This window comes from Tachypleus tridentatus, chromosome 6, assembly GCF_004210375.1.
Source record: "Tachypleus tridentatus isolate NWPU-2018 chromosome 6, ASM421037v1, whole genome shotgun sequence".
Lineage (NCBI taxonomy): Eukaryota > Metazoa > Arthropoda > Merostomata > Xiphosura > Limulidae > Tachypleus > Tachypleus tridentatus.
In genome coordinates, this window is record NC_134830.1 from 100,129,205 (window position 1) to 100,156,434 (window position 27,230).

Here is a 27,230-nt window from a genome sequence, read left to right on the forward strand (position 1 = left end):
ATCTCCACAGGCTAGCTCATCTACCATCGTTAGAGATAATAAAACCTTCACTTACCGTGAAGAAGACACGTGCTCACTGAGTAGCGTTGCTAACTGTTTTGATGCTCTCGACGAAAATCAAAACTCTTCTCAACTTTAAAGTAAGTTAATGAACACTTTCGTTATCGTTTAGTCACTATTTTTAGTTTCTTAAAGTCCATACTGAATCCACGGAGGGTGATTGAGGTGACGATTTTTAACAACCATGTTGTGCAAATAATCGTCATTAGGTTGCAAAGTTTGAAAAAGGCTGGCTCAATACAGACGTTCTGGTGTACGACTTTTGAGTCTTATAATTTGTCCAAAACCTCCTTTTAGGGAGACCCTTATACTATGTTGTTGGGTTATTGAGAGCAAAGATACACAATGGAGTTTCTACCTTTGTCCTCCGTGGAGAATCGAACCTAGGATTTATGCATTGTAAGTCCTTAAATTACCAGCTGACCAACGGGGGTAAACACAACGAAATGATCTTGCAAACCTTTATGTTTGTTCGGTTTCCAATATTTAAATGCTCTGAGAGTCCGTACTTCATTCTAGAAACACTTTAGAGTAACGCAATAACATGACGCAAGAAAAACAACCACATGTGAAGTGTTAACCAAAAAAGAAAATTAACATAATTCAAAAATAATTTATCTAAGCTACATTATAAAATGAAAAAAAGATAAGTTACATTTAATGAAAGTGTAAAAAAAAAGTAATTCAGGTTAAAATACATGTCTTGTAAAATTTGCGGATGAAGAAGGAAGGTATGAATAGTTAAAAGTATTGAAATGTCTGTTTAAAACGTAGTTCCATGTCTGTGTAAAAAGGAGTCCCAGATTTCTGTCTGTGCTTTTGTTTTGCAAGATATTAATATATGATCTGTATTTTAAAGTTTTGCATTTCTAAGCAAACAAATATAGGGCAATGTAGAAGAAAAAAATTATTGTTTGTTTGTTATTAAGCACAAAGCTACACAATGGACTATCCAGATTTTAGTGTTTTGACCCTGCAGATTTAGCTCTATGCAACAGAGATGCCAGATTTATTGTCATAATTGGGGACTTTGTAAGTCAGTCCTCTATTTCTAGGCACTTGGAATTATTATAGAAGGCCTTATCAAAAGGTCCGTGGCAGGAAGTCTTACAAAAACTCAGGTCCCCAAAATCGCAGACCTGTAGTTCAGAAACATGCTTGGAAAATTTACGAGTAAAATAATAGTATACTTTCTTTTATGTAAATATATGTGCATACAATGTGATGTGTACCCAATGTTTATTATTCCGGGGCTGTGGTCCCGCAGTTCCAATATTCGAGTCATTTTACGTGACAGTCAGTCCCGTTAGTAATTTTGGTTTGGTTTGTATAAATTTCACGCAAATCTAAACAAGGACTATCTGCGCTATCCGTCCCTAATTTAGCAGTGTAAGACTAGAGGGAAGGCAGCTAGTCATCACCATCCACCGCCAACGAATAGTGGGAATGACCGTCACATTAAAACGCCTCCACGGCTGAAAGGGCTATCAAGTTTGGTGTGACGAGGATTCGAAGCCGAGACCCTCAAATTACGAGTCGAGTGCTTTAACACGTGGCCATGTTTGTTAGTAGATTTAAAGTAGATTTAATTTTTAAATTAATAATTGATTGTTGTGCTCCTTGTGATCATCAATACATAACTAAATTTAAACCTTGGAGTATCTAATAGAGTTCTTTAACTTAAGTGCCACAAAACATGTCGCTCTGAGTGAATATACTAAACACTATATTCACACAACTTGTTCTAACTTCATTTGAACGTAGGAAGAAAAATGTTTTTTTTTAATTGAGGTTTTCTTTTAAACATGATCTTTTTAAATAATAGTAATAGTAAATGTTGAAGAAACTCGAAAATGACAGATTAGCTACAAGAAGAGGACGGATTGGAACCCCTGCTTGGATCATTGAACAACAGGTGTTGCTGAACATACGTATTCTTCTTTCAAGTGAACAGTTCCCTTCGGCGGATGCATTATTTGAACCTGTCAGAAATAAAAAATAGGCTATTTTATTGTGATTGCTAGATATGTTTTGTCCAAGGTTAAATGTTTGTATCATAGTTTGAGGTATATGTGACACTCATATACTTTTTTCTTTTTTCTAAACTAGTAGCATAATCAAAACAATCTTCAAGAAAAACAATCATGTATGTTATAAATCACAGGATGGTAAATAATTACTGATGATTTAGATTCGATGCCTATTACCTGATTAGGACGTGTAAACGTGCCCAAATTAAAAAAAAAAAATAGAGAGAGAGAAAAAGGAACAAATAGAAAATGTTAAGGTACGTAGCAAAATTATATTAAATGGCAGTTTTCTACTTATCTAACCTAAAATTTGTTCAGGTAAAATGAATGACTAAATAAAAGATTATTTAGCCTTGTACATAGTAGTCCTCTTTTTCACCTATTGTAATAATACGGTATTTATGGAAATAGGAATATTTACTTCATGTTAAATAACCAACTGTTAAGATTTATCATGAGAGAACAGCGATATACCGAGAAATGTGCGTCATTTTGAACATTGACTGTTGCAGAAATAATTGAATTAATTAAATAACCACAATACCTCCCTCCTATTGGGTTTAAGCATTACGAAATTCTTATTGGAACTAGCTTAGAACTAGGAAATTCTTATTTGTTCTAAGCACTTTGGAAAACTTTATTATATCTGAGCGCTTAGGAAACTGTTATTGGGTCTAAGCATGACAAAATTGTTATTGAATCTAAGCACTAGGAAATTATAATGAACTACAGAAGTGAAGCGCACTGACAAATCCTACACTTTTCAATTATTGGTGGGTCGAATTTACATGTATCTCAGAACGGTTAGTATGGGTATTAACACTTTTATTGATAAGCAACGCTTAAATCTTCCTAGGTCATATTCAGGTCAAAAAAGAGAGTTTGCAAGTGACCGTTGCCGGACGCATGTCTCAGGGACGAAAGTATAAACGAGTGCGGGATTGTAGAGGGCGTTGCAGTTGGATGTTAGGTTATTAATTAGTATAGGTGTAAAGGTGCTGTTTTACATTGGTTTAATTTTGGTTTTAGTTGCTGTATAAGTTAGGATTCTTTGATTTTGCGTTTCTTTATATTTGTTTCCCTACTTAATATCTGTGTGTTTTCTGTGGTTATGTTGCATTTATTTGATTTGCAGTGTTCAAAAACATGTGAAGGTGATTTTTTTCTTAGAATCTGGTTTCCATTTTTCTGCTTGTTTCTCCAATATAGACGTCGTGGCAGTTGTTGCATTGTATTTTATAAATTATGTTGGTGTTGTGTTAGTCACTGTAGTTTTTACATAGTATGGACTTTAGTTTTGCATCTGGTTTTTGAATAAATTTGGTATTTACTGGAATGTTTAGTTATAAGTTTTTTCCAAATGGTTATTTTATCGTTGAAGTCGGGAATATATGGTATGCAGCAGTATAAGGTTTTGTAGTTTGTTGTATCTTATGATTTACTGTTGTTAATTTGGCTGTGTGCGTATAATTTTTTTCACTGTTTTTTGAGGAAATTTGTTGATGTTGATGAAGTGTTGCTTTATTTTGTTGATTACATCGTTAAAGTTATCGGGTGAGCATAGTTTTATGGTTGTGTTTATTTGGTTTCATAATATGTTGAAATTTTTGTTTTGTTTCATGTGCTGAGTCCCAGAGAATGTATAATTCAATATGGTTGATTTTTCAGTGGATTTCTATTTTGAATTGTGTATCAGTTCTAGTGATCTTGAGGTTAAGAAATGCTATTTGGTTAGTTTTTTCCTGTTCATATGTGAATTTAATGTATTTTGATTAGTGTGATAGCGAAACTTCGTAGACTATTACAATACCAAAATACGTGATGGTTTTTTTTTCGTGTTTATGGCTCATAAAATTACACGAAAAAAATAGACTTTATCTACTAAACATTTTGTAATTTGTGTATTTTTTACACATATTCCATCTTCATAGAAATGTTAAGCTTAACCTTTCTCTTAAGATACGGATTCAGAAATTAAAAATGATGACTGCAAGTGCCGTATATATTACAAAAGTAATCTTGTGTTGAAAATTATAATATAATTTAACCTATTAAACTAGAGTAATCTTAAATCACACAAACAGATTAATTTCTTATTACGTGAGTTAATTATCAATGATTGAAAGCTTAACCACGAGAAACATTATCAATATCTACGGTCACCTTGAGCTTTTATCTGACTAGTATATATCAGCCCGAACGTACAAGGACAAATAAGATTTTATTTCTATCATGAAAAAGAGTACTTAATCTTGGGTGTGGTTGTCTACGTTCAAACGAGAATATCTTGGTCATAAAATTCTAATTGTAGATATATCTGTTGCAGGAAGTACTTGAAATGCATGATTTAAATTTTGCATGATTATATCTTGTCTAATTGATAAATATTGAAGATCAGTCAGTGGAATGGCAGGAATTTACTCAACAGAATTTTACATGCACAATCTGTCTTGATTGTTATATTTAATTTGATATAATTTTGATAAGTAGGTTTCGTTAAAAGCCAGTAATAAAATGAAGATTTATTCCACTCCCTCGAAAAATATGGATAAAAACTTACAATGAATCAGTTTCATATGTGAACAATCCATGAATCATAAAAATATTGATAATTTATACCTTTTCAAAGATGAGGGTTTATCTTGTAAATTAGTTACTCTGAATAAGTGAAACGTTTTATTTATTTCTTATTTCAAAAATGACGTGTTTGAGTTTCAAATTTTCTAGGGCTCTTACTCATATATTGTCAAAATGCATTAAGAGGAAATAATTTAATATTATTATCACATACACACGGTTACTAAACTCTACGTGTTGTTTTTTCTGTTTAAAATGTTATTAACAGTTCCAAAATCCTTTTCTCACATTTCAGAAGTTATTTTATAGCAGGAAAATACACTTACATTAAAGTTGGCTTGAAATACTCATATTAGTCATCTATCTTTTTCTATCCAGAAAATACATATTATAACAAAAAGTTTGGCATATTCACATTCAGTTTTAAACCTTACTGATGTCACGATAATAATGATATGTATGTGTGTATGCACAAATTACATTAAAATGAATTAACAATTTAGAAAAGTAATTAAAATAGTTGCGGTAAACACCAACTTACCTTTGTAAGACATTAAAAATTCAGGAAAGTGCGCTTTGAAAATGTAGAAGACGAAAATATTTCCGTGAAAAGTAAACCTGGGTTTTAGAATTCTTTGTTATTAATAATAGCCTTGCTTATGATTTTGTTGGAGTTCCCCCTTTACTTATAGAATGCTTAACTGATAAACCTGAAAAATATATTTTGCATTTGATACTGTACATAATTGCTTAAGCCTTTTAAATACTGAGATATAGTAATGTGTTTGCATGAAAATGGGTAAGAGCAGTGATCTTTCAGACCTTTAAATTAACGTGATAATGGACATCCTTCAGTTAGCATCATTATTATTAAAGATTACTTAATAAGCTGCTTAAGTACATATGCCATTAGAGTTTATTAAGAGTCAATATGAAAATAAAATGAAACCTGCCGCTTTGAACATTTGTGTCCACCAAACGTGAGAAACTAAAGGCAAATACAAATAAACATACTTTCAAAGTATAACACAATCTTATATCACACTTATTTCTTCAGTACAGTCATAATTTGAATATCTCCTATCAAACATGTGTAGCAAATTTACGAAATCTACCATGGGGCAGCTAACAAACAGTTTTAAAATTGCTTATTTCGGACACAAAGACAAGCTCAATACTTTAGTAACACAAGGGGCACAACTTAAAAAAGAAATAGAGTAGAAGCTAGTAATATTATTTCATTAATCTTGTCTTACATTCTTCTTTATGGAAAGCAAAGGGTAAATATAAAGAAAATCACTAGAGACAAGTTGTTTTCTGAGAGAGTTGCTTGAGGTGGTATAATGGTGTGTGAGAAACTTTTTCATGATGAATCTTGTTTTATTTTAAAAGGGAAAGTGACGTGTATCATGCTCTATACAATTTCTTCTACACAACTATACACTTCCAATTTGACAAACAATAACTTAAACAAATATACTGTGCTCGAACTTTGAAGAATTAGTGACGTGATGGTCATCTTCTGTATATAACACAATTAATATGATCAAAATTTATTAATGATGTTCGGGGTGACCTTCAACATTGCCATCGTCATATTCCGCCAACAGCTGCAAATTAATTACAGACCATATATAATTGTCAACGAAGCTACAATTGAACAAAACACATCCCACACGACAGTTAACAGAGATTAGATTAGCCACACAGTGTACAAGGAAGTAGTATCGGATGATCTTAAAGTTGAATTAATCGATTTACTTGCGGAAATAAAATTATTTAAGATAATGGTTAACGTTTTTATGATTTAGGTTTGTTCCGGGCCTCGCATGGCCTAGCGCGTTAAAGCGTGCGCTTCGTAATCTGAGGGTCGCGGGTTCGCGCCCGAGTCGCGACAAACATGCTCGCCCTCCCAGCCGTGGGGGCGTTATAATGTGACGGTAAATTCCACTTTTCGTTGGTACAAGAGTAGCCCAAGAGTTGGCGGTAGGTGGTGATGACTAGCTGCCTTCCCTCTAGTCTTACACTGCTAAATTAGGGACGGCTAGCACAGATAGCCCTCGCGTAGCTTTGTGCGAAATTCCAAAACAAACAGGTTTGTTCCTTTAGCTTACTCTCATTAGTATGCTTAAAAATTGGTTTGGTTTGGTTTGAATTTCGCGCAAAGCTACTCGAGGGCTATCTATGCTAACCGTTCCTAATTTACCAGTGTAAGGCTAGAAGAAGGCAGCTAGTCATCATCACCCCCGCCAACTCTTGGGCTACTCTTTTACCAACGAATAGTGGGATTGACCGTCCCAATATAACGCCCCCACGACTGAAAGAGCGAGCATGTTTTGTGCTACGGGGATTCGAACCCGCGACCCTCAAATAAAAAAATAATAGTAAGTAAGTTGAAAATCACGATAAAATCGATTTAATAAGTAAAAAGTAGCATAAAAATAGCATGAAAAAAATACTACATGACTTCGTTCTGCAATTCACAGAGTAATTACTTAGGGATGGTTTGGATAAACCATTTTACATAATCTATTCAATTTCACTATTAATATTTTTAATAATTTCCTACATATTCGATATAAATGTTACAACTTCACTGCAAGATGTTGCATCTTTTTAGTAAAATTTCTATCATCAACAGTTTTTTCAGTAAAATGATTTTTTCTTTACTCGAAAAAATTTTGAAGGACGAATTTTATAACCAGAAGCTTTTTAAGCTGCAGCAGTACTTGAGGCACATAAGAACGTAACAAAGAGCCGATAACGTAGAAAGGCACAAAAGTATTGTATTGTGTCAGTTAACTTATATTGTGGTGAAAAATATTTATTACATCCAGGAACATTCAAGCTATAGTGTAAGTATATATTGTGTACAATTACTTTGCTTCGAGTTGATATCTATATTATAATTATGTTTTTCATGTTAAAATTAATTTCAAATTTTAGGAACAAGCAACAAATGACAGTCTAAAGCAAGCAACTTCGAATACAAAAAACGAGCACATTCTGTGAAATTTTTATCATTTTGTTAACGAAATTTAAAACATTTAGACATTTTCAATTCCTAACGTTTTTGGATTGTTTGCAGAGAACAAGGATATCATCCAACCTTGTTCTTATCCTTCAACTTTGGTAATTAATTATAATATAAGTTGTTGTTTTTTTTTGCTATAATATTTGTCGATGATAAATAAGTCCTTCAGGACAAAATCGTATAATTCGATTGTTTTTTGTTTTTTTTTCGAACTTCGCGCAAAACTACACGAGGGCTATCTGCACTAGCAGTCCATATTTTAGCAGTGTAAGACTAGAGGGACGGTAGCTAGCCATCTCCACCCACCGCCAACTCTTGGGCTACTCTTTAACAAATGAATAGTGGGATTGACCGCCAGATTATAACGCTTTCATGATTGAAAGAGCGAGTATATTTGGTGTGAAGGGAATTCGAACCCGCGACTTTCAGATTACGAGTCGAGTGCCTTAACCACCTGGTCATGCCGGCCCCTATAATCCGAGCTCTTTCCAAAGATCCAAAGATGAGCCTTTCTTGTTCAGGACCAAAATGGGAAACAAAATGTACTAAACATTAAAACTGTTTTAGTTATTGTTTTCCCAGTATTAATAACATGTAATCCCAGTTTTTTTACTTGAAAGCAGTAATGTATTATTGTTACAATTAAATACGTTGCTATAGGATATAAAAGTAATAACAAAAATTTGGAGAAGAAAAGAACTACCTATTATTTTAATATATCAAAACACCTTTAGCCGGTACCACGTTTTCTCTTTGTTTGTTCTGTGACAATGCTGTAGACTTGATGTTTCTCTGTTGAACTTTTGAAATGTTGTAATTTAAGAAATTGCAAATCCAAAACTGTCAATTGAAGACATGGATGAATATTTATTTAGCCCATCATTCAGTAATATAATAATATTGTAAAGAAGTATTTTGTAAATCAAATCCGTTAAATCAACCGTAAATCCCTTCGTAATCAGTTGAAGAGAGTTAGGTTACCATGGGAGGTACACTGACGGGATTGGCAGGAATGGAATCCATTATAAAGGTCAGTGATTTCTGCCAAGGACATCGGCGATTACTGATTAACTTATGCCCATACATGGCACAAGCACACGTCTGACTCTTCTTATTTATAATGCTAAACTCCATTTCTAAATGTTCAGAAACTAATAAATTAGTGCCTAATTTGTTGGCGACAGGAAATCGATAATTTAAATGTGTTATGTTTAATATTTATTTCAAAAGAATTTACTGGCTTGGGAAAATAAATGTGTTTTTTGTATAGTGTATACAGTTTCGATAGTAAAAGTAGCGTCTTACCGTAATTTCATAAGACAGATGGCTTTACACAAGAGTTCGTTGTTTAGAGTATGTCAGTATACCGTTTGACGGCCTTGCGCAACTGGTCATTGTTTAGAGTATGTCAGTATAACACTTGGCGACCTCACACAACCCTCTATGGGGTTTAACGCTCTAATGAAACAGAAGTAAAATATCATGGAAACGTTTTCCTTCAAATGTATCCATTATTAAGTTATGAAGCGAACAGAAACTACAAATGATAAAACGAATAAAAGCAGCCCTCGCCCAGATTTGCTATCTGATTATTAAGATCCAAAGCAGGTGATGAGTTCTGCTGAGCTTGCTACCATTGTATGACGTCATGCTATATTATATGTGGTGAAGAATGGTAACTTTATACCAGTGGGCATTCTAGTGATCTTCTCAATAATCTTGACAGCTGGGACGGCAGGAAGCAAAAAAAAAAAAAAAAAAAAAATATAGCAGAAGAATTTTGTGTTGGATCTGATGATGTGACTTAGGCTAAAGGAAATAGTGTTTATTTATTTAGCTATGACAGTGGTCACAATGAGAAAGTTTGTTTACTGAAATTCTCGAAAATCTACTCAAGGGCCATTTGTCTCTAGCCTTGAAACTGTTGATAGTTTTGTGTTGTTTTTTCAGCGAAAAACATAGAATAAAGTTTTTGCACTTTGTATACTGCGAGGAAAATGTTTAAGGCAACTAGTCAACATCACTCACCGCCAACTCTTGAGCTACTGTTTACCAATAAATAATGAAACTTACTCGCCACTGTATATCACCCAAATTGATGAAAAAACTATAAGAAAGGAAGTTAAAAAGAACTGCTTTTTTTTCAGAATAAAATAATTTTCATAACGTCTAATACCAACCTAAAAATATGTTATCTTTTAAAATTAAACTTTTGATATTTCATTTCATTTTAACACTGCGGTAACTGTTAGGGTTAATACTTTAATTGTTTGAGCAACAACTTTTTTAGCGATTTCGTTAAAAACTATAAATATGTGCTGTATCAGGATTTTATCGTTTTTGGTATAGATTTTTAGGAATGTTAATTATGATTACACTTTCGGCAGAAATAACGTATTGATATATTTTTAACTATGGAGTCAATAAAATATAAGCAAAATATTTTCATCCATTTGGATAAATATGTGTATGTAGAAACAAATCTAGTTCGATATTAAGTACCTTGTTTCTTTTCATATCGTCCAGCGCTCTATTTATACACTGATACACTATTGCTTTACCAGTTTTAACGTCAAATTACATTCTTAGTTAAATACATTTTTGTCGTTGTCATTATTAATTTACTGTTACTTAAAATATCACATAAACTTACATTTGAAGGTTATTGTAATTTAAAAATCTGGCATTTTAACCAGGTGACTGTAAACGATGTTTCGGTACAAATTTAAATATATCTTTTCGTTTTTGTTGCTTATTTATAACGTGGTACATGTGTTTGTATAATATATCCACTTTTAAAAAATATATAAATTTATAACGTTTTTAACGTAGTTTCATTTATACAGTATTAACGGATTTCTGTATTTAGTGTGATGAAGAGTTTCAGTTCCTGCAGCTGAAGTTCTTCTTCTCTGAATTAGTAGGTTATTTAGCAACGTGTATTCTTGGAATGCATTGGTCTGCTAAGAAAAAGATTGGTAACTTTGCATTCTCACGCGAGGTTTTTTAGGTTCAGTCAGCCATCCAGCTGCTAGACAGCGAGGTCGACTGACGACCTTGAGAAAAGACAACTTTTGAAAAGCGTTGTTGTCTTGTGTGTATGCACACACAGCTAGTTTGTTGCAAGACAATACCACGTCGGTGAGTCCCAGAAGTCGATCAATCTTCACCTTGAGCGTTACGGAACTCAAGATAAATATCAAGAAAGTAGTAATTTAGATTCAGTAAAGTTAGGATCTTTTGAAATGTAACATCTATGTGTTACATAATGAATATGTATGTATACAAAATATCAAGATATTCAACTCTGAGGCATTAAATAAATTAATGCTAATTGTACTATTTCATCACGTTATATCTTTCAAGAAATATTCTCTTTCCTTCACGATATCATAAAAAACCTTTCTAAAATTAAAAAAAGGAAAAAAAAATTGATGTTTAACATATGGATGCTCACAATACTCACACACTTTCTATTTCTACAATATTTTCCTGTTTGAAAATTAGAAATATTTAGTTGCTTTACATGGGTAAGATTATAAAATATCTTTATTTACATTAAATGAACTGGTTTCAGTGGGTCTTACGCATCTCATTATTTGGTTATTTCGCTGCTTATCATATGTTTTTAAGACCTTTTGTTGCTGCTGGTGGCCTTGTTTTATTTATCAGTTGAAACTTGCAAAATGCCAAAATTGAAATGGTAATTGGTTTTTAAAGGTTTGGATCATACGTTTATTATTATATGATGTTCTGAGCCCAATAATGCCAAAAATTTCATCAGGATATAGCGGTATTATCTTAAGTCTTGAATATAAATTGTACCAACTCTTGAGTGGACAGAACACTTTCCTAAGTTTCTTTAACAATTTGAAAGAAGTTTTTTTTTTTCATATTAACAATTATTTTAACCACGTCTCATGTTTCTCAGATACCTAACTAACAAACCTAAACTTAAGAGTAAACAACACTGGAAAATTATAGAAATAACCTACCATGCTAGCTATCCCAACTATACAATAGTAACCAACTAACTATAGAACATTTCATTCCTATTTATAGCTTAGAAGTTTCATCAGGTCAACTGAACATTATATATGTATGTTGAAGAATTTAAAAAAGGTGTAATAACTGATACTGAAAACACCACATTACAAGTTGAAAAATTAGTAAAAACAAAATAAAAATTGTAATAATAAAAGTACATTTAAAGGAAGAAGCTCTAGCAACTCACTAACTTTCTCTTGAAGTCCTGAACTATTTTATTTTACTTAATTTAACAACATATATGTAAACTCTTTTGCAAAATTCTAACTAAAGGCCTAACGAGAAAAATTATTGCTTTGGTTAGTTTGCTCTACCAATACCCCTATTGGCCGCATTTTTAATTTTTAAACACAAAGAATAATCAACAGATATTTATTTAAGAGAAAGATCCTTCTTTAACTCACAGTAAAAAAAGTTTCCAAAATTTTGTTAAGAATAATAAAGTTGTGATGAGGAGAAAAAAATACCATTCGCACATACGTCACTGATTATAGGCTGATTATAGATGAGCTTATGAAATTACAATGAAGTATTTTCGAGACATTTGCCATGATCGTTCGAATTCAACTTACAGAAATATAATAATCGTTGAAACAATTATACGTCATCTCTTCATTCATACATCATGCTACCCTGTCAACAATACATGATGGAGTACATATCTACGTATACGTGGATGTCAATCAATACACATAAATCATGACTTGCTTTGCTTATTAAGAATTGTTTGAAGTACGTTATATGTATACATTTATTTAACTTTCTTGTGCTGTCATATTAGTTACAAACCAATTATATCATGATTTTAGGAAACATTTTTAGCGTGTTTTGTAGTTAAAATCGACACTTAAAATTCTGAAAAAGTGATAGTCTCCATTCCAACCTATAAGAATTCATTCCGATAATTCTGTTAAAAAATAAAACAACTTAACTTGATCCTAGTCTATCTTTTTTTTTCAAATCTTATCCTGTTACCTAAAGAATGCAGCACAAAGAAATCAAAGGCCTTAACTTTATCGATTCGACGAATATTCTTACATTACCAATATATTCTCGAGAGAATAACTTGACAGACTTTAATCTGTCCCTGTAGAATAACCGTTCCAACATGGATCATCCTAGTAACCTTACTCTGGACCATTTCAAGTAAGTCTATATCTTTTCTTACATGAGAATGCCAAAGTTGTACACACTACTCCAAGTAATCAAGTCCCACCTACTGATTTATATACAGATGTGGTAATTATTCAACTTCTCTTCTAATCATTATTAGTAATCATACTTAAAATGTATAAGATAAGCATACTGAAAACTTTCAATACTTTCTTTAGGATCCATAGCGTATGTTTCTCAGGCCCTGAATAATTTGTCGACTAACCTCAACTATCAGCTTGCCAGCTAGGTAGCAGTTCACTAAGAAAGGCCTGATGAACTGTGAGACTTACGGGAAAATTAAAGTATTGAAAACATTCTATATGTCTACATATGTTCACTGGCTCATCGAGACATTTTGAGATATTCCACATATTCATTATAATACGAGTAAAGTTTCTCTCCGACTTAACGAACTTTCCTATCCTTGTTTTTAAACAGTGAAGCTTTTCAAAAGTTTGAAAATGTTTTGTACATATTTAAAAACATGCTACCATCAAACGTTCGCCACAATAATATATCAAAACACATTTATCATTAAAGATATTTTAACAATATTTGATACGTTTATTAACTCCCTATTAATTCCATGTAATTATCAAATAGTGGCATATGTTACTTCATGATATTCCACTATGTAGTCTACAAGCTAATTTGTAGATATTAGTTGTTAATAGCACGAAATCATAACTAAGTCATGTAATTATAATTATTGATAATATCGCATCCCTAATACTACTTTTCTACATTCGTTGGTACAGCGGTAAGTCTTCAAACGTATAGCATTAGACACCAGGTTTCGATATCCGTGATGGGTACACCACAGGTAACCAGCCTATTGTGTAGCTTGTGCTTAACTACATACAGATAAACAATTCCCCCACACACACGGAAAAAAAAAATTGTGATTATAATAAGACAATAAAATCACATTTCAGCAAATTAAAGGATTAAACCAACTTGCAATTGTTTTTAAATGTTTCCTTTGCCCCCTATTTACAACTCGTGTCGTGGGACACGAGATGTGTTTGGTAATTTGAGCGCGATAACAAGAATAAGACTTACTTCAAGATACCACAAAACTTTCTACATAATCATAAAAAACCCTAATATTTGTTATTATATCAAGTTATTTAATTTTCCCTCTCTCTCCCTGAACATACAGTCCTGATACTATGTATGCATAGTTACAGTTCAGGTCATGTGTAATTTGTGGTTGATTAAAGCCTTCATGTATGTTGTCTTGATATTGCAATAAAACGTCATATTTTTATTGCCACAAAAAATATGTAGTAATTTTATATTTTTCAAGCATCAATGCGCATTAATTCCGATATAATTTAAGAAATGTCTATTTAAGTGGACGTTTTAGATTTCAAAATGAAGTTTACATTCTGATACGTTTGAATTTGTATGTATGGTATCGTTTTTTAATAAACTCAAACAACAACTGTCATTTACGAACGAACGTCCAAAACGTAACAGAATGATATGCAGTTTTACAATTATTGAATAATTTTGTTGCATAAGGTTTGAGATTAAACTGTCAGCTTGCTACAGTTAACTTTATTTCTAAATGCATATTTGTATTTATCATTGCTCCCATAAAGCTATGGACAAGATTTTTTAAATTCGAGAATTTTATTGGATGTTCATTTTCTTGTAACTGTGTGGCATATTTATTATGTGTCAACATTTTTTTTCTTGACATGTTTCAAACCTTCTGGTTTTCCTTGAGAACTGCCATAATGTCACATTCTACTTCGTGAAGGCATTTTACGTCAAAGTGAGATGTATGTGTAAATTGTTCCCGGACCAGACATACTTGTTTTAAGGTGTTAACTTTCTAACCTAAATAATCCAGTTTTGCTTTAAAAATCTTTCAGTCTTTGCAATTGAAAGTGTGTTGGAAAAGTTCGGTGAAACATGTTATTGTATGGGACTAGGCAAATGAAATAAATGCTATCACTGTAAAGAATATTTATGTATTGAATCTTGAAGTGATATGTTAACATAGATTGTGGCTTGAAATGGTCATTCGTAAATTTGTTTGGAGGTTTAGTTTAATGATCGCCTTTGATTAACAATAGGCTCAAACTATTATGATTATTATTGTTCTGACTCCTTTGGAATTTTTTATAAACATAACAATAAATTACATTCTGTTTCGTTAAAAATGTTTATTGATTAATCGACATTTGAAATGCGATACGTATTCACTGCGGTTTATGAACGTGTATCTATTTTACATTAAACAGTTATAAGTCTAATTCTAACTTTGTTTTCAACAGGAACAACGTTAAGCAGATGTCCTGCATCTCTGAGACCACTGGTTACAGAACTTCTACGAAAGAGTCTACAAAAAATTGGCAGAAGACTTCGTCGTTTCGCCAGTCCATGAGAAATGGAACGGAGCCCAAGAATCCTAACCTTAACAGGCCATGGTTAAAATATCCTATTACACATGAAGAACGTACAAGAAATATCCCGAACCTCAGTGACCAGTCCAAATTACTTAAGAATCAGAAATTAGGGAACTCATGTGTTTCACATATACATCACTGTTCATTAAGTGGCTATGGAATTTACCCAAAGGATATGCTTCACAGCAGGATACCTGTTAAGAGAGAAATTAATTACCATTACAAGAAATCATATCAGATTCCTTCTCTCTTAACAGAGAATGAATCGCTGGTCAAAAGCTGCAAGGAACTGATACTTCGGGATACACAATACCACCAGCGGTCAGCGCGGAAACTTACTAAAGATTCAGGATATGAGGGAGAACCAGATTACGCTAATACTGATTGGTTGACTGAAGAAGGCGGGCTGCTCAGACATAGCGGGTCATTGTCATCTGGCCACCACGAAAACGACAAGCAGTCAATGTCATTTCTTAGTGTTGTAGGACAAGCAGATGAAAGCAAAAATCATTTGAAAGACGAAGTATTGAAAAATAAAAGGTATGAGTGTCTTTTAGTCATGTAGTTGTTTTAAAAGTCTGAAACTTCAAAAACATATTTTGTTCAGAAGAAAAAATTGAAAGAAGCGTAGTATTTTCTTATATACATGTGTGTATACTTAAAATAATATTATGTTCAGAAAAAAAGTGAAAAAAACGTAGTATTTTCTAACTCAATTTACATGCTGTAAATACTCTAATTATCTATATGTACATATAACTTGGAAACTGGATTGACCAGCTAAGTAGAATGGTTAAGAATTGCTTTCAACATTATTTCAAGTAATAATCGTCTGTCTGTCAGTTTATAAGCAACTTCATCATTTTATATTTGTATACTACTTATTATTGATTTAAAATAAAAGTAAATAAAAATACGCTAGGAAAGAAACAGTTGCTGGAATGTGAAAACAACAGGTGTTTACTTTCCTTCTTTGTTGACTTTAGAAGTTCGTATTACAAACCAGCTTTTGAGTTTCATTGTGTAAGATAATATGATTTATTTTTACTGCTATTTAAGGAAATAGCTCTTATTAATATTAATAATTCACACATACACACGTACGCATTCCGTTAATAGTGTGAACATTTTAATGTTTTGTTATAATTGTTTTACATGTTTGTTAACTAAATATACATTATTCTTAACATGCTGTAAACTTGGACGTGTTTCAGCATATATTTATTGATAAGACAATAGAAAACAAAGCGTATGTTATAAAATTGAAATTTCTGTAGTGCGAGACCTAATGTCCGGACACCAAAATTCTCCAATTTTGGGTGCAAACAAAAAAATATATACATGTACTTTTTCCGAAATATTTCTAAAGATCTTTATTTAGAATGTTGTGAAAAAATGCCAACGCTGTTATAATTTAATTATCTTATTTTGTGTCAATTTAGTGTAGCATTCTTTTGTTGGCATCATATTAAAGCTATCAATGACAATACTTTTATTAAATAATTTTGTACTTTTGTTAAATGCGCTCTCCCTCTCAGTGGCGCAGCTGAAAGTCTCGCTTTTGTAAACAGAATACCTTTAAAGAAATGTTTCACACATTTGACCTTGGGAACAAAATTGTGTGTTAAACATCTTTCAAATGTTTATAATATCAGGAACAGTACACTATGTGTTTCAGTGTTTACTTCTCTGTGCTGTGAACACTATTCTTTACTTAAAACTATATAGAAAGTACTCGTTCATATGACGAGTTCTACGCTTGTCCTATAGTAATAAACGTTATTGGGTGTTTACTTTTATACATTCAGTGTTTTTAATTTACATCTGATTAAAACTCCAAGGACAAAAATAAAGTTGTCATTCTCCAACTAACTGGCCTCATTTTATGTTACCTTGAAAAATAAAATTTATTATTTGCACCTCTAGTAATTAGAAACAAACTGGAAAGCTTTGTTAATTCAAGCATCTTGCTAATACTGCATGGTTAGCAGTTTATCAAACAAAAAAAAAGCGGTACTACTGGTTTAACATTTGATTTTTACATTGTCTTACTAAATTAGTATGCATTTAGTGCGTGTACAGTAATATGTCATACTGAAGCCACTGATACCAATCTTTCGACTGTTTAATTTTAGTTAACTTCTTTTTATAAATAATATAAATCTGCCTTTCCATTTATCTACTATACAACAGTGTAACTAACTTTACATTATTTTAACACTGTCATGCTTTTCTTTCAACATGATACTTATTTGAGCGTAGTTTTCCTTCGTAAACAAGAATGAGTTGAATTTTACTGTATCTAAAACGTTATAGTGTATACAATACAACCCCGTGTCATAACAAATATAAGTTGGTTATTTGTCAGATGGATATTTGATTTCCAATGCCTCGCTATTGAGGTAGTTTTTAAATTGACTATGTCTATTAACGTGATAAATGCAGAGCCTGGTTTATCACACCTTCCATACGATTGTTTAAAAATTGTCAAAACGGACACAAAGTTTCTTTTTGTAATAAAAGAAGTGTACTCAAGAATATAGGTTGGGTGGGGGGAACATGAGCAGAAAATATACGTTAAATCGCTTTGAGTCCTAAAGCGTAGTGTATTTAGGATATTAAGCTTTATTTCACACAATATCAGCGCACGGTGGCTTTTAATATTAATTAGTTAAAGTATTATAAACATCCATATTTTAATTCTAGTTGTGAATTAGCTTGATATTCAGGTAATCAGATTAAAACTTAAGAAGGAAGGAAATCACGTGTCTAATATCTAATGTAAACATTTTTCTTTCTTTCTTGAAAGTTTAAATTTACTCTTGAGAATTGGCAATATTGAAGCCATAAGTCATATCCAAGGAAGTTCTAATATTCAAATGAAGATATTTCATAAAAAGATAAGCATAATGGAGTTAGCAAAACTCTAATTAAAACATGTAAAGTTTTTGTTTAATTTGAATTTCGCGCAAAGGTACGCGAGGGATATCTAATTGAGCAGTGTAAGACTAGAGGGAAGGCAGCTAGTCATCACCACGCACTACCAACCCTTGGACTACTCTTTTACCAACAAATAGTGAGTGGGATTGACTGTAGATATATAACATCCCAACGACTGAAAATGTATGTTTAGTTTGGCGGGGATTCGAAACCAGAAAACGTAGAGAAAGTCGCAACTATGGTTGTTTATAAAACATTGTTTAGTGGATATAAAAGTTTAATTATTTTAAAGTGCAGTGGTGGAAACGTTATATCATGCAGTTAAATATTTTTAACAAGTTTGTATGTTTTTATACACAATGTTTTGTGATCTTTGATGCTAAAATTTTCTTCCAGAAGCAAAATTAATTGATTCCTGTGTGTGTTTTTCATACCAAAGCCACATCGGGTTATCTGCTGAACCCATCGAGGGGAATCGAACCCCCTGATTTTAGTGTTGTAAATTCGTAGACTTACCGCTGTATTAGCAGGAGGCGTGTCTGTAACTAGCCCAGTTTTGGGATTTTACCTAAGCTACAATTACTGATAAATATGTAACAACTCTTCGCTTCTCTCATTAATGTGCAAGAGGTGAAGAGAGTTTCTGGTTTAAAGGTGATAACGATAATTAACAAAAATGAAACAGGTTTATTTTCCTCTTCTTTATCTATTATTAATAATATTCGTTTTCTAATTAAAAGATTAAACTTGTGCATAATGATCAGTTTGGATAATTATTGCTCAAAGTTCAATTATCTTCTAATACAATGGTTAGAACCCAGCATAATTCCTATTTTAATTTAGAAACAAAGCTGGATCGACTTTTTTTTTGTCCCCGCTGATATAGCCCCCGCTAGTGCAGCGGTATGTCTCCGGATTTACAACGCTAAAATCAGGGGTTCGATTGCTCTTAGTTGGCTCAGCAGATAGACCAACGTGACTTTGCTGTAAGAAAACACACACCCTTCTGATAAGGATGAATGGAACAGAACAATATTAGTTTGAGAGTTTTGAAATAAGTGAAAAGAAATTATTGTATTGTGAAATAATACAAAATATATCTAGAATGGATATTATACTATATCAGTTTTAAGACAAAAATTTTATACATTAACAGAAATGTTTGTCTTTTATCTATATACGCGCTTAGCTACACAAGGGCTAGCTGTATAAGCTGTCCCTAACTTTGAGCTCAAAGGAATCTGTCTACAGTACTCACCACCAACTTTTGGGCTATTCTAGTTTAACCATATTGAGGGATTTGTCCGTCACTCTTACCACACAATACCACAGAGTGCGTGAAGAGTGATTCTTACGGCAAAGGGATACGAACCGCTAACCATATGATCACAGTTTAAGACGCCATAGGCCATGTCTGGCCATATAAGAAATGGCTGATAAACTTGCCGTCAAAGTTTTATTTTTTATTATTACTGAAATGACAGACAACTAGAAGTTTATCAGTCTCTGGTATAAAAATGTTGCATATGTATATTGTTGTTTTTTCACTTCGCACGCTTTGCACTTATTAATGAAGTACTAAAGATATATTTAATGGAAAGTTCCAATGAAAAACTCACATTCTGATGATGTTCGTTAAATATTGCCAATCTGCTCCAAATCTGTTAAAATAAAAATTACATCGCTTATTGTCTCCAGTGGCTCAGCGGTCACTTCGTAGCTTCATAACGTTAAAATCCAGGTATCTATATCCACAGTGGACATTGTGCAGCTCTACGTTTAACAACAAACAAAATAATCCATCTATTTTACCGCAGTCGTGCTGTAGCGATAAGCGTGTTATACTAAACAAGTTATGAATATGGATTAGAGAATTTACGTATATTACAATGCCAAATATAATATATTAAATAATTTCGTGATGGCAATTAGAAACAAACAATAAACTGTTAACTCCTCATTAGGAGGTATTCAGCATGTGTCACACGCTCCTCGTGAGTCATGTCAGTGACATTGGTCATATATAACTTGCTGCAGTCAAACAGATGTGGATATCAAAGTCGTGCTGAAAATTCTCCATACAATTTCAGTTATGTTATGTTAGTAACAGAAATGAATTCTTCTTCTGAGTTGAAGTTTTCATATTCCACTGTATTATTTACGTTACGCCCCATTACAATTTTGAAAAGTATGTTACTTTATCAAATGGACACTCTCGTTCACGTCGATTGTTTTATCATTTACTAATGAATTTATCAGTCAGCCCAGCTCACAAAGAATACATCTTCATATATCGCTTGAAAGCCCCTTTTACTGCGGTAAAGAATATATTGTCATTAATAAATTATATGTTTTTAGTTCCGAATGTGATTTTTTTGAAAATTCAATAATAATTAAACATAGTGTAAGTATAATCAGTCGGATTGCTTCTGTCAGATGAAAAACAGATAAGCCAAAGATGTGGGGTATATGAAATATGGAAATCGGCCTATTCCGACTATATTACTATATTAGTTTAGCAACGGGTAGCAGGTTGTAGTCATAGTACCAGTGGAGTTATGAAAAGCTATGTGAGAGATATCAACACACACATAATAGAATGAACAATTCTTTGTGAAAAACTAAAAATTTTAACGCCTTAGTAAAGTTAGTTGTATTGGGAAGAATAACAAATAAGTGGCGCTGTTTTATTGGCACGATGTGTGTATAATTATCTCAAATGCGACCTCTTTTCTCACCAATATATGTAAAATTAAAGTAATATCACTCACTATCTTCGTTATACACAAGTACGAATATAGTCACTGTAATCTGTAAAAAGACGTTCTTATGAAACACAATAAGATTTCTACGTCCATTCATACATATGCATGAATAGTTAAAATAGTGATAGTTAATTATTTGAAATTGAACATGTCATTCATTTTTGGGTCTCCGATTAGTCATTCCCATTATCGTTGGTAAGGGCAAGGAACTAGGCTTTATTCCTGATGGGTTTCAGTTTCTAATGGTGCTGTCGACAAAATTCAAACGGGGGAATCTGAGGTCAATATATATGTAAAAATGGCTGGTATGGGTTGAGAAATTTTTTTCTCAACCCATACCAGCCGATTTTACATATATATTTTTTCTCTGCAAGTGGGTTTTCTCCTCATCACGAATCTGAAATCAGTACCAGGTCTTTTTGGTCTTAAGTCAGACTCTTGTAGTCTGTTTCTTGTTACTGATGATTAATCCAGTTACTGTCAATATTAAGTCATGGACAACGGACTTACAAATCATAACTATCATACTGTGCTTACTTCAATAGTACTATTTGGTTATAAGGTATGGACCTTTGCATACAGATAGAAGAGTGAAAGCCTTCAGAGTGAGATGCTCCATAAGACTTGCAAATTCCCTATACCATGCACAAAATAAACAAGTCAGTTAAGGAGACAGAAACTAAGCATCTATGAACCATTAATAGAAACTATGGGAAGAAAACTACGATGGTTTTGTTACATAACAAAAAATCTAAGTACCCTTACAAACATTATCCTGCATGTGGATTTCGAAGAGAAGAAGACTGAAAGCAAAATGAATGACCAACATGACGGAAAGATTAAGACCTCGGTAACAGAATGGGTGAGAAACATAAAACCTGAAGAGCTATATAACAGCTGAATCAAAAGTGCTCCAACAATCGGAACGTCATGGGTTTGATTCTACTCGATGTTGTGTAGATAGTTGTCGTTATGTGGTTTAATTAGCTTTCCATAACCTTATTAAAGCGGTCTTGTACACAAACCATATTGTATGATGGCGTGTCCGCGACTGGCATCTGCACACTTGAAACGACTTTCCCATTACTGCTATGTTTGTCCGGATTCAAACATTTAATTGTTTAGCAGTGTGATTTCTCCGTTGCTACAAGCAGGAAACATCAGTCAATTATGCAGAAACAATGAACCGAGATTTCAGCAATTACGAAAACAGGATATGAGTCATTTAGGTGTTCTGAAGCTAAAATGGCTGTACTGTGTTTATTCGACGAATAGCACGTGCAAAAGATACCGAAAGATCCCCGTATTCTCTCAAAGGAATACGTGTAACATATAATTAATGACGCACGGAGTTTCAGAATCGCATTCAGCTGTAGATATTCCAGACCGGAGTGAATGTCAGGCCTATTAACTGTTGGTGTAGTGTTTATTGTGATACAAGAAATTCAATAAAACTGCTCTAATATTACGTCTTAGAACACTACCTCCTATGATGCGCAGAACAGTAAAAGTGGCGGGTCTAATGTCTCTTTTGATGTACATAATATTTTGCTAATGACCTTGCTCTAAATACAGACAGGAGTATTACTACAAAACAATAAGATGCACTTTGGCAAGAAGTGACCTCAATAAATGTGTAGTTTTTCAAATATCACAGCTAAGAATATGCAGCTAAATAAAAAGGTTAAAATGGGTATCTTTTTCAGATTAATAAAAGTTCAAATTGATTGGTTATAGTCAACAACAGTTTGTTCGAGGCAGAAAGGAGAATGATATCATAGTCAGTTGACAACAATTAAGTGAGGTATCGTAGCACAAGTTTCAGATTTATCCCCAACCAAATATGTGTAATTTCCACAAAATGGATGACATCCTGAATGTTGACAAGTACAGGTAGACCGATGCTATTCCCTCAGAAGCACAACTTATCGGATAGGAATTCATCTTCCTGTACGACAAAAATCCTGAAGGTACACAAAATGTGCTGAAAAGATATAATGATAGCAAAGAGGTCAAGGGAACACTTACAACCACGCTTTAACCTGCACAAAATCCTGATGTAAGCATTTTTGAGACTGTCATGATTTATGTAAAAACTGAGAAAGTCAAAAGGGACAAAACAACTTGATTAAATTGTAGGGAGTAAATAAAGGATATTTAGAACAATATTCCACTATTGTTGTTTGATAAATTCTAAATTAGTATGAAAACAATGCATTATGCTTCATATAAAACAAAGGAATCATATACAAAATAACAGTGCATTGTAAAATTATTCGCTTTTCTTTTGTATTTTCAGTGATAATGTTTTGGAACACCAATAAATTCACGATCCAGCTGTCATTACTCATTGTGTATGACTCTTATATTTATACCACGTGTTTTTCATAATTATTTCCATTACTGTACATAATATTAAAATACGTTTATTCGGTAATTCTTTTGTGGGAAAACACTGTGGCCGAAGAACACGTTCCCTTTACATTTTTAATTATTTAATGATTTATCTTTCATTGTTCTTAAGGCAGTTTCTAAATATTAACGGACTGTAAAAAATAAGTAAGGATAATACAACATGTTTCTTTATAAATTATGCTTTCTGTTTTTTCACTTGACTATCTGTTAAGAGTTTTAACTGTCAATAAAAATATCGCCTGTAATAACACACTCAGACATCGATTTGTTCTGACAATTTCGTGCATACAGGCCTACGGTTCAGCTATGCTGTACATCTACTTGAATGGCCAATAAGGAAGCGTACACATTCCTAGCCGTCTGAGTCATTAAATTGGTTTGTAACGTCCAAGTTACTGGTAATGTTAGGGTAATCGTGTACTACATCATCAGACAAGGTGATTATAAGACGCCGGGAACATTCTCATAGCACGTGCATCGTAAGACAAGTGAGCTAAAGTATATATGATAGCCAGATTTTTAAGCAAGTTATATAAATGCATGAAATTAGTGTGGAGTTTTTGTTTAAACTGATGTACTGTATTTCTTATGTAGCGAGCTCGATGTAAACATAACTTTCATCAAAAATGTCACCCATGTTTTAAAATTAATATTTTCTTTTTGTTTAAAATATTTAAAACTAATTTCTTACTTTATTTTTAAAACAGATTTCCGTACTCTTACTTGATGAATCCATATATATAACCAGTGGTATAATATACAAAACTAATTCAGTAAAAAAAATGTTCGTATATTGTACACACTTAACTCTACTTAGGTTTGGTTTAGGTTTGGTTTGAATTTCGCGCAAAGCTACTCGAGGGCGACCTGCGCTAGCCATCCCTAATTTAGTAGTGTAAGACTAGAGGGAAGGCAGCTACTCATCACCACCCACCGCCAACTCTTGGACTACTCTTTTATCAAAGAATAGTGGAATTGACCGTACGTTATAACTCCCCCACGGCTGAAAGGGCTAGCGTACTTGGTGTGACGGGGATTCAAACCCGTAACCTTCAGATAACGAGCCGAATGCCTTAATCACCTGGCCATACCGGGCCTCTCTACGTCTTGACCATTATGTAGACCATTATCATATTGAATTTATACTGGTTTTTAAAATCTTCGTTTTTCTCAATCTTCAAAATGTATTTCACATAGAAAAAAATACTTTAAAAAGTATGTCTGGTCTTTAAGAGGTTTATAGATAGATTTAGTATTGTAAAAGTTAAAAAAAGACAAATATTTATTTAAAGTTTGCATCCGTTTCCTTTTGTCGTGTTTACTCTGAAATACAATTTAGTAACAAGAAATATAATTTATCTTGCTTTGTAATGAGTACTGTTTGTAATTTGTTATTTCTGGGACGAGTAATTTCTCTCCACTTTGTACAGTTCATACAGTATAAATATGACATGTTAAGCTGTTAAAAACATTTTTGTTAATTAAAAAGTATACTTCAGGGTTCTTCTTACCCTCTACAGTTATTGACTAATGTAGAATAAATAACTTACAGGTTATGACATTATCTATTAAATGTTCTCTTATTTTATGCTTTTTCATATATCTTTGTTATTGGATTAAATTTTAATAATGCATATTCAAATTTTATTTAAGCCTTATTAGAAAATTTTCAGTTGTCAGCCTTAAAGACCGAGAAAAACTAACAAACCTTGTTCTCTGAAGTGAATGCCACAATAACAATGGACGACTCAGTTTTGCCCTGCTAGGTGACCAATAAGTCTTCGGATTTACAAGGTTATAATCAGGGGTTCAATTCTCCTTGGTGAACACAGCAGAGAGCCAGATGTGGTTTTGCTGTAAGCAAAACATACAAACAGATAAATCAGTTTGGGGGTCTTAGCATCAAAAAACGCAGTTAATAATACAGACATATATTGTAGATATTGCAAATCTTCCATAGTTAAATATACGTTATTATTTTAAAATAATTTAAATAACTTGCTGATGATTATCGTAATCACACTACAACTATATTTCTTATTAAAACAACAACGACAACAGTTATTTCCAAAATAACAATCCAACATTTCTTATTCTTAAACCTAGAGCAACTTAAAAGTAAATATGGAAAAGACATAATTATAAACAACTTGATTAAACTGACTGTATTTATTTGTACTTTAAAGTATTTCTTTGTTCTTATCGTTCTTACGAAATTAATATATTTCTAGTTAAGTTGTATTCGGCAATCACTGGAATGCGGGTGGCTACGTATGTCACTCTGGTAGGTCTTGCGGTCACGTGCTTATAATCCTGAAGAGAATTCGCAGGTGTTCCATCTCTGTTTAGAAGTAACATTGTATGACAGTTCTTCTGTTCCCGGACATTTTGTTGCCTTTCTGCTAGTTCTAAGATGTGTTGTACTGCCAACATTCTTTGCTGTATACTTCTACAGTGTCAAGACAACAATATTTTGGTAACACAAAGACGCCTTCCTTCAAAAGAACAACAACAACAACAAAACAGTAACTGAAACATATATAAGATACATAGTACACAGACTGAAACAAAATTAACCTAACCAAAAGTCCACTTCTAACATTTTAGCTTTATTTCAAAACCTACCTTTCTAGGAACATGTAAAAAAATTGTAAGTTTACTATCTTTATAATTGTTTTCTTACTTTCTAATTGATTTTTGTCGTTATTAATTAGAGGTAGCTCCAGTAATTTAATATAAAACTTAATAATAACGTTATTTTGTAACATTAAACGGTAGTAATAGAGTTATAGAATTAACTTAGATATGATATTGTATAGTGTCACTCAGTAGCAGAATATATAGCAGTAAAAGCATATACTCTAAAGTTGTATAAGTAAGATATTCTTACTATATACCATTACACAATGACAATGGGTGGGGTACCAAGATAATTGTTTGTTTCAATTTTTAGAATTTCACGCAAAGCAACACGAGGACTATCTGTGCCAGTAGTGTAAGACCAGAGGGAAGGCAGCCGACATCACCGTCAACTCTTCGGCTACTCTTTCAACAACGAATAGTGGAATTGACTGACACATTATAACGCTCCCATGGCTGAAAGGGTGAGCATATTTGGTGTGACGGGGATTCGAATCCGTGACCCTCATATTTCTAGCCGAGCGTCCTAATCACCTAGCCATACCGGGCCTACCAACAGAACTTAATGAAAACTATAATTTAACCTATAAGCGATATTATATTGGAAAATACATATAGTGATATCCTTGCATTAAAAATTAATTACTGATTGAAAAATTGTAAATAAGATTTTTATTTTATGTAAGCGTTTGAAAATTGGCATAAAAGTACAGTACAATCTGAGAATGTTACGAACAGAAATAATAAAAGCATAGGCTTCGGATCCCAGGGGTGGGGGGATGTGTGATAATAGGGGCGGAAACGTTTTACCGCTTCTGCTGTTTCAGGCCCAAATCGCATAAACCATCTGTTGAAAGCTATATAATTACATGCATGAAAAAAGGTATTTTATTAAACGACCTAAAAGCACCCTCAAGAGTATCCCGGCCCGGTATGGCCAGGTGTTTAGGGCACTCGAGTAGTAATCTAAGGGTTGCGGATTGGAATCCCTTTCACACTAAACATGCTCACTCTTTCAACCTTGGGGCGTTATAATATGATGGTCAGTCTCACTATTCGTTAGTAAAGGAGTAGCCCAAGAGTTGGTTGTGGATGGTGGAGATAGATACCTTCCCTCTAACCTTACACTATTAAGTTAGAGATGGCT

The 27,230-nt window shown here is 32.9% G+C and overlaps 1 protein-coding gene and 1 long non-coding RNA gene across 7 annotated transcripts in view; one reads left to right on the forward strand and one right to left on the reverse strand.

The window, feature by feature from the left end:
* LOC143253179 (uncharacterized) overlaps window positions 1-27,230 on the forward strand; it is a 172,437-nt gene that overhangs the window by 50,785 nt on the left and 94,422 nt on the right. For 5 of the 6 annotated variants that reach the window (XM_076506581.1, XM_076506582.1, XM_076506586.1 and 2 more), the window contains one exon: window positions 15,192-15,863. In XM_076506581.1, the coding sequence (XP_076362696.1) occupies window positions 15,192-15,863 (672 nt within the window). Of the gene's footprint in view, window positions 1-14,557; window positions 14,871-15,191; window positions 15,864-27,230 lie in introns of those variants that run through there. The other variant, XM_076506584.1, reaches the window with a different exon arrangement.
* LOC143253180 (uncharacterized) lies at window positions 1,827-25,818 on the reverse strand. Its single transcript, XR_013029434.1, has 3 exons — window positions 25,656-25,818; window positions 25,152-25,297; window positions 1,827-2,042 (listed from the first exon to the last, which is right to left on the reverse strand). It is a non-coding gene; the product is annotated as an uncharacterized LOC143253180 (long non-coding RNA).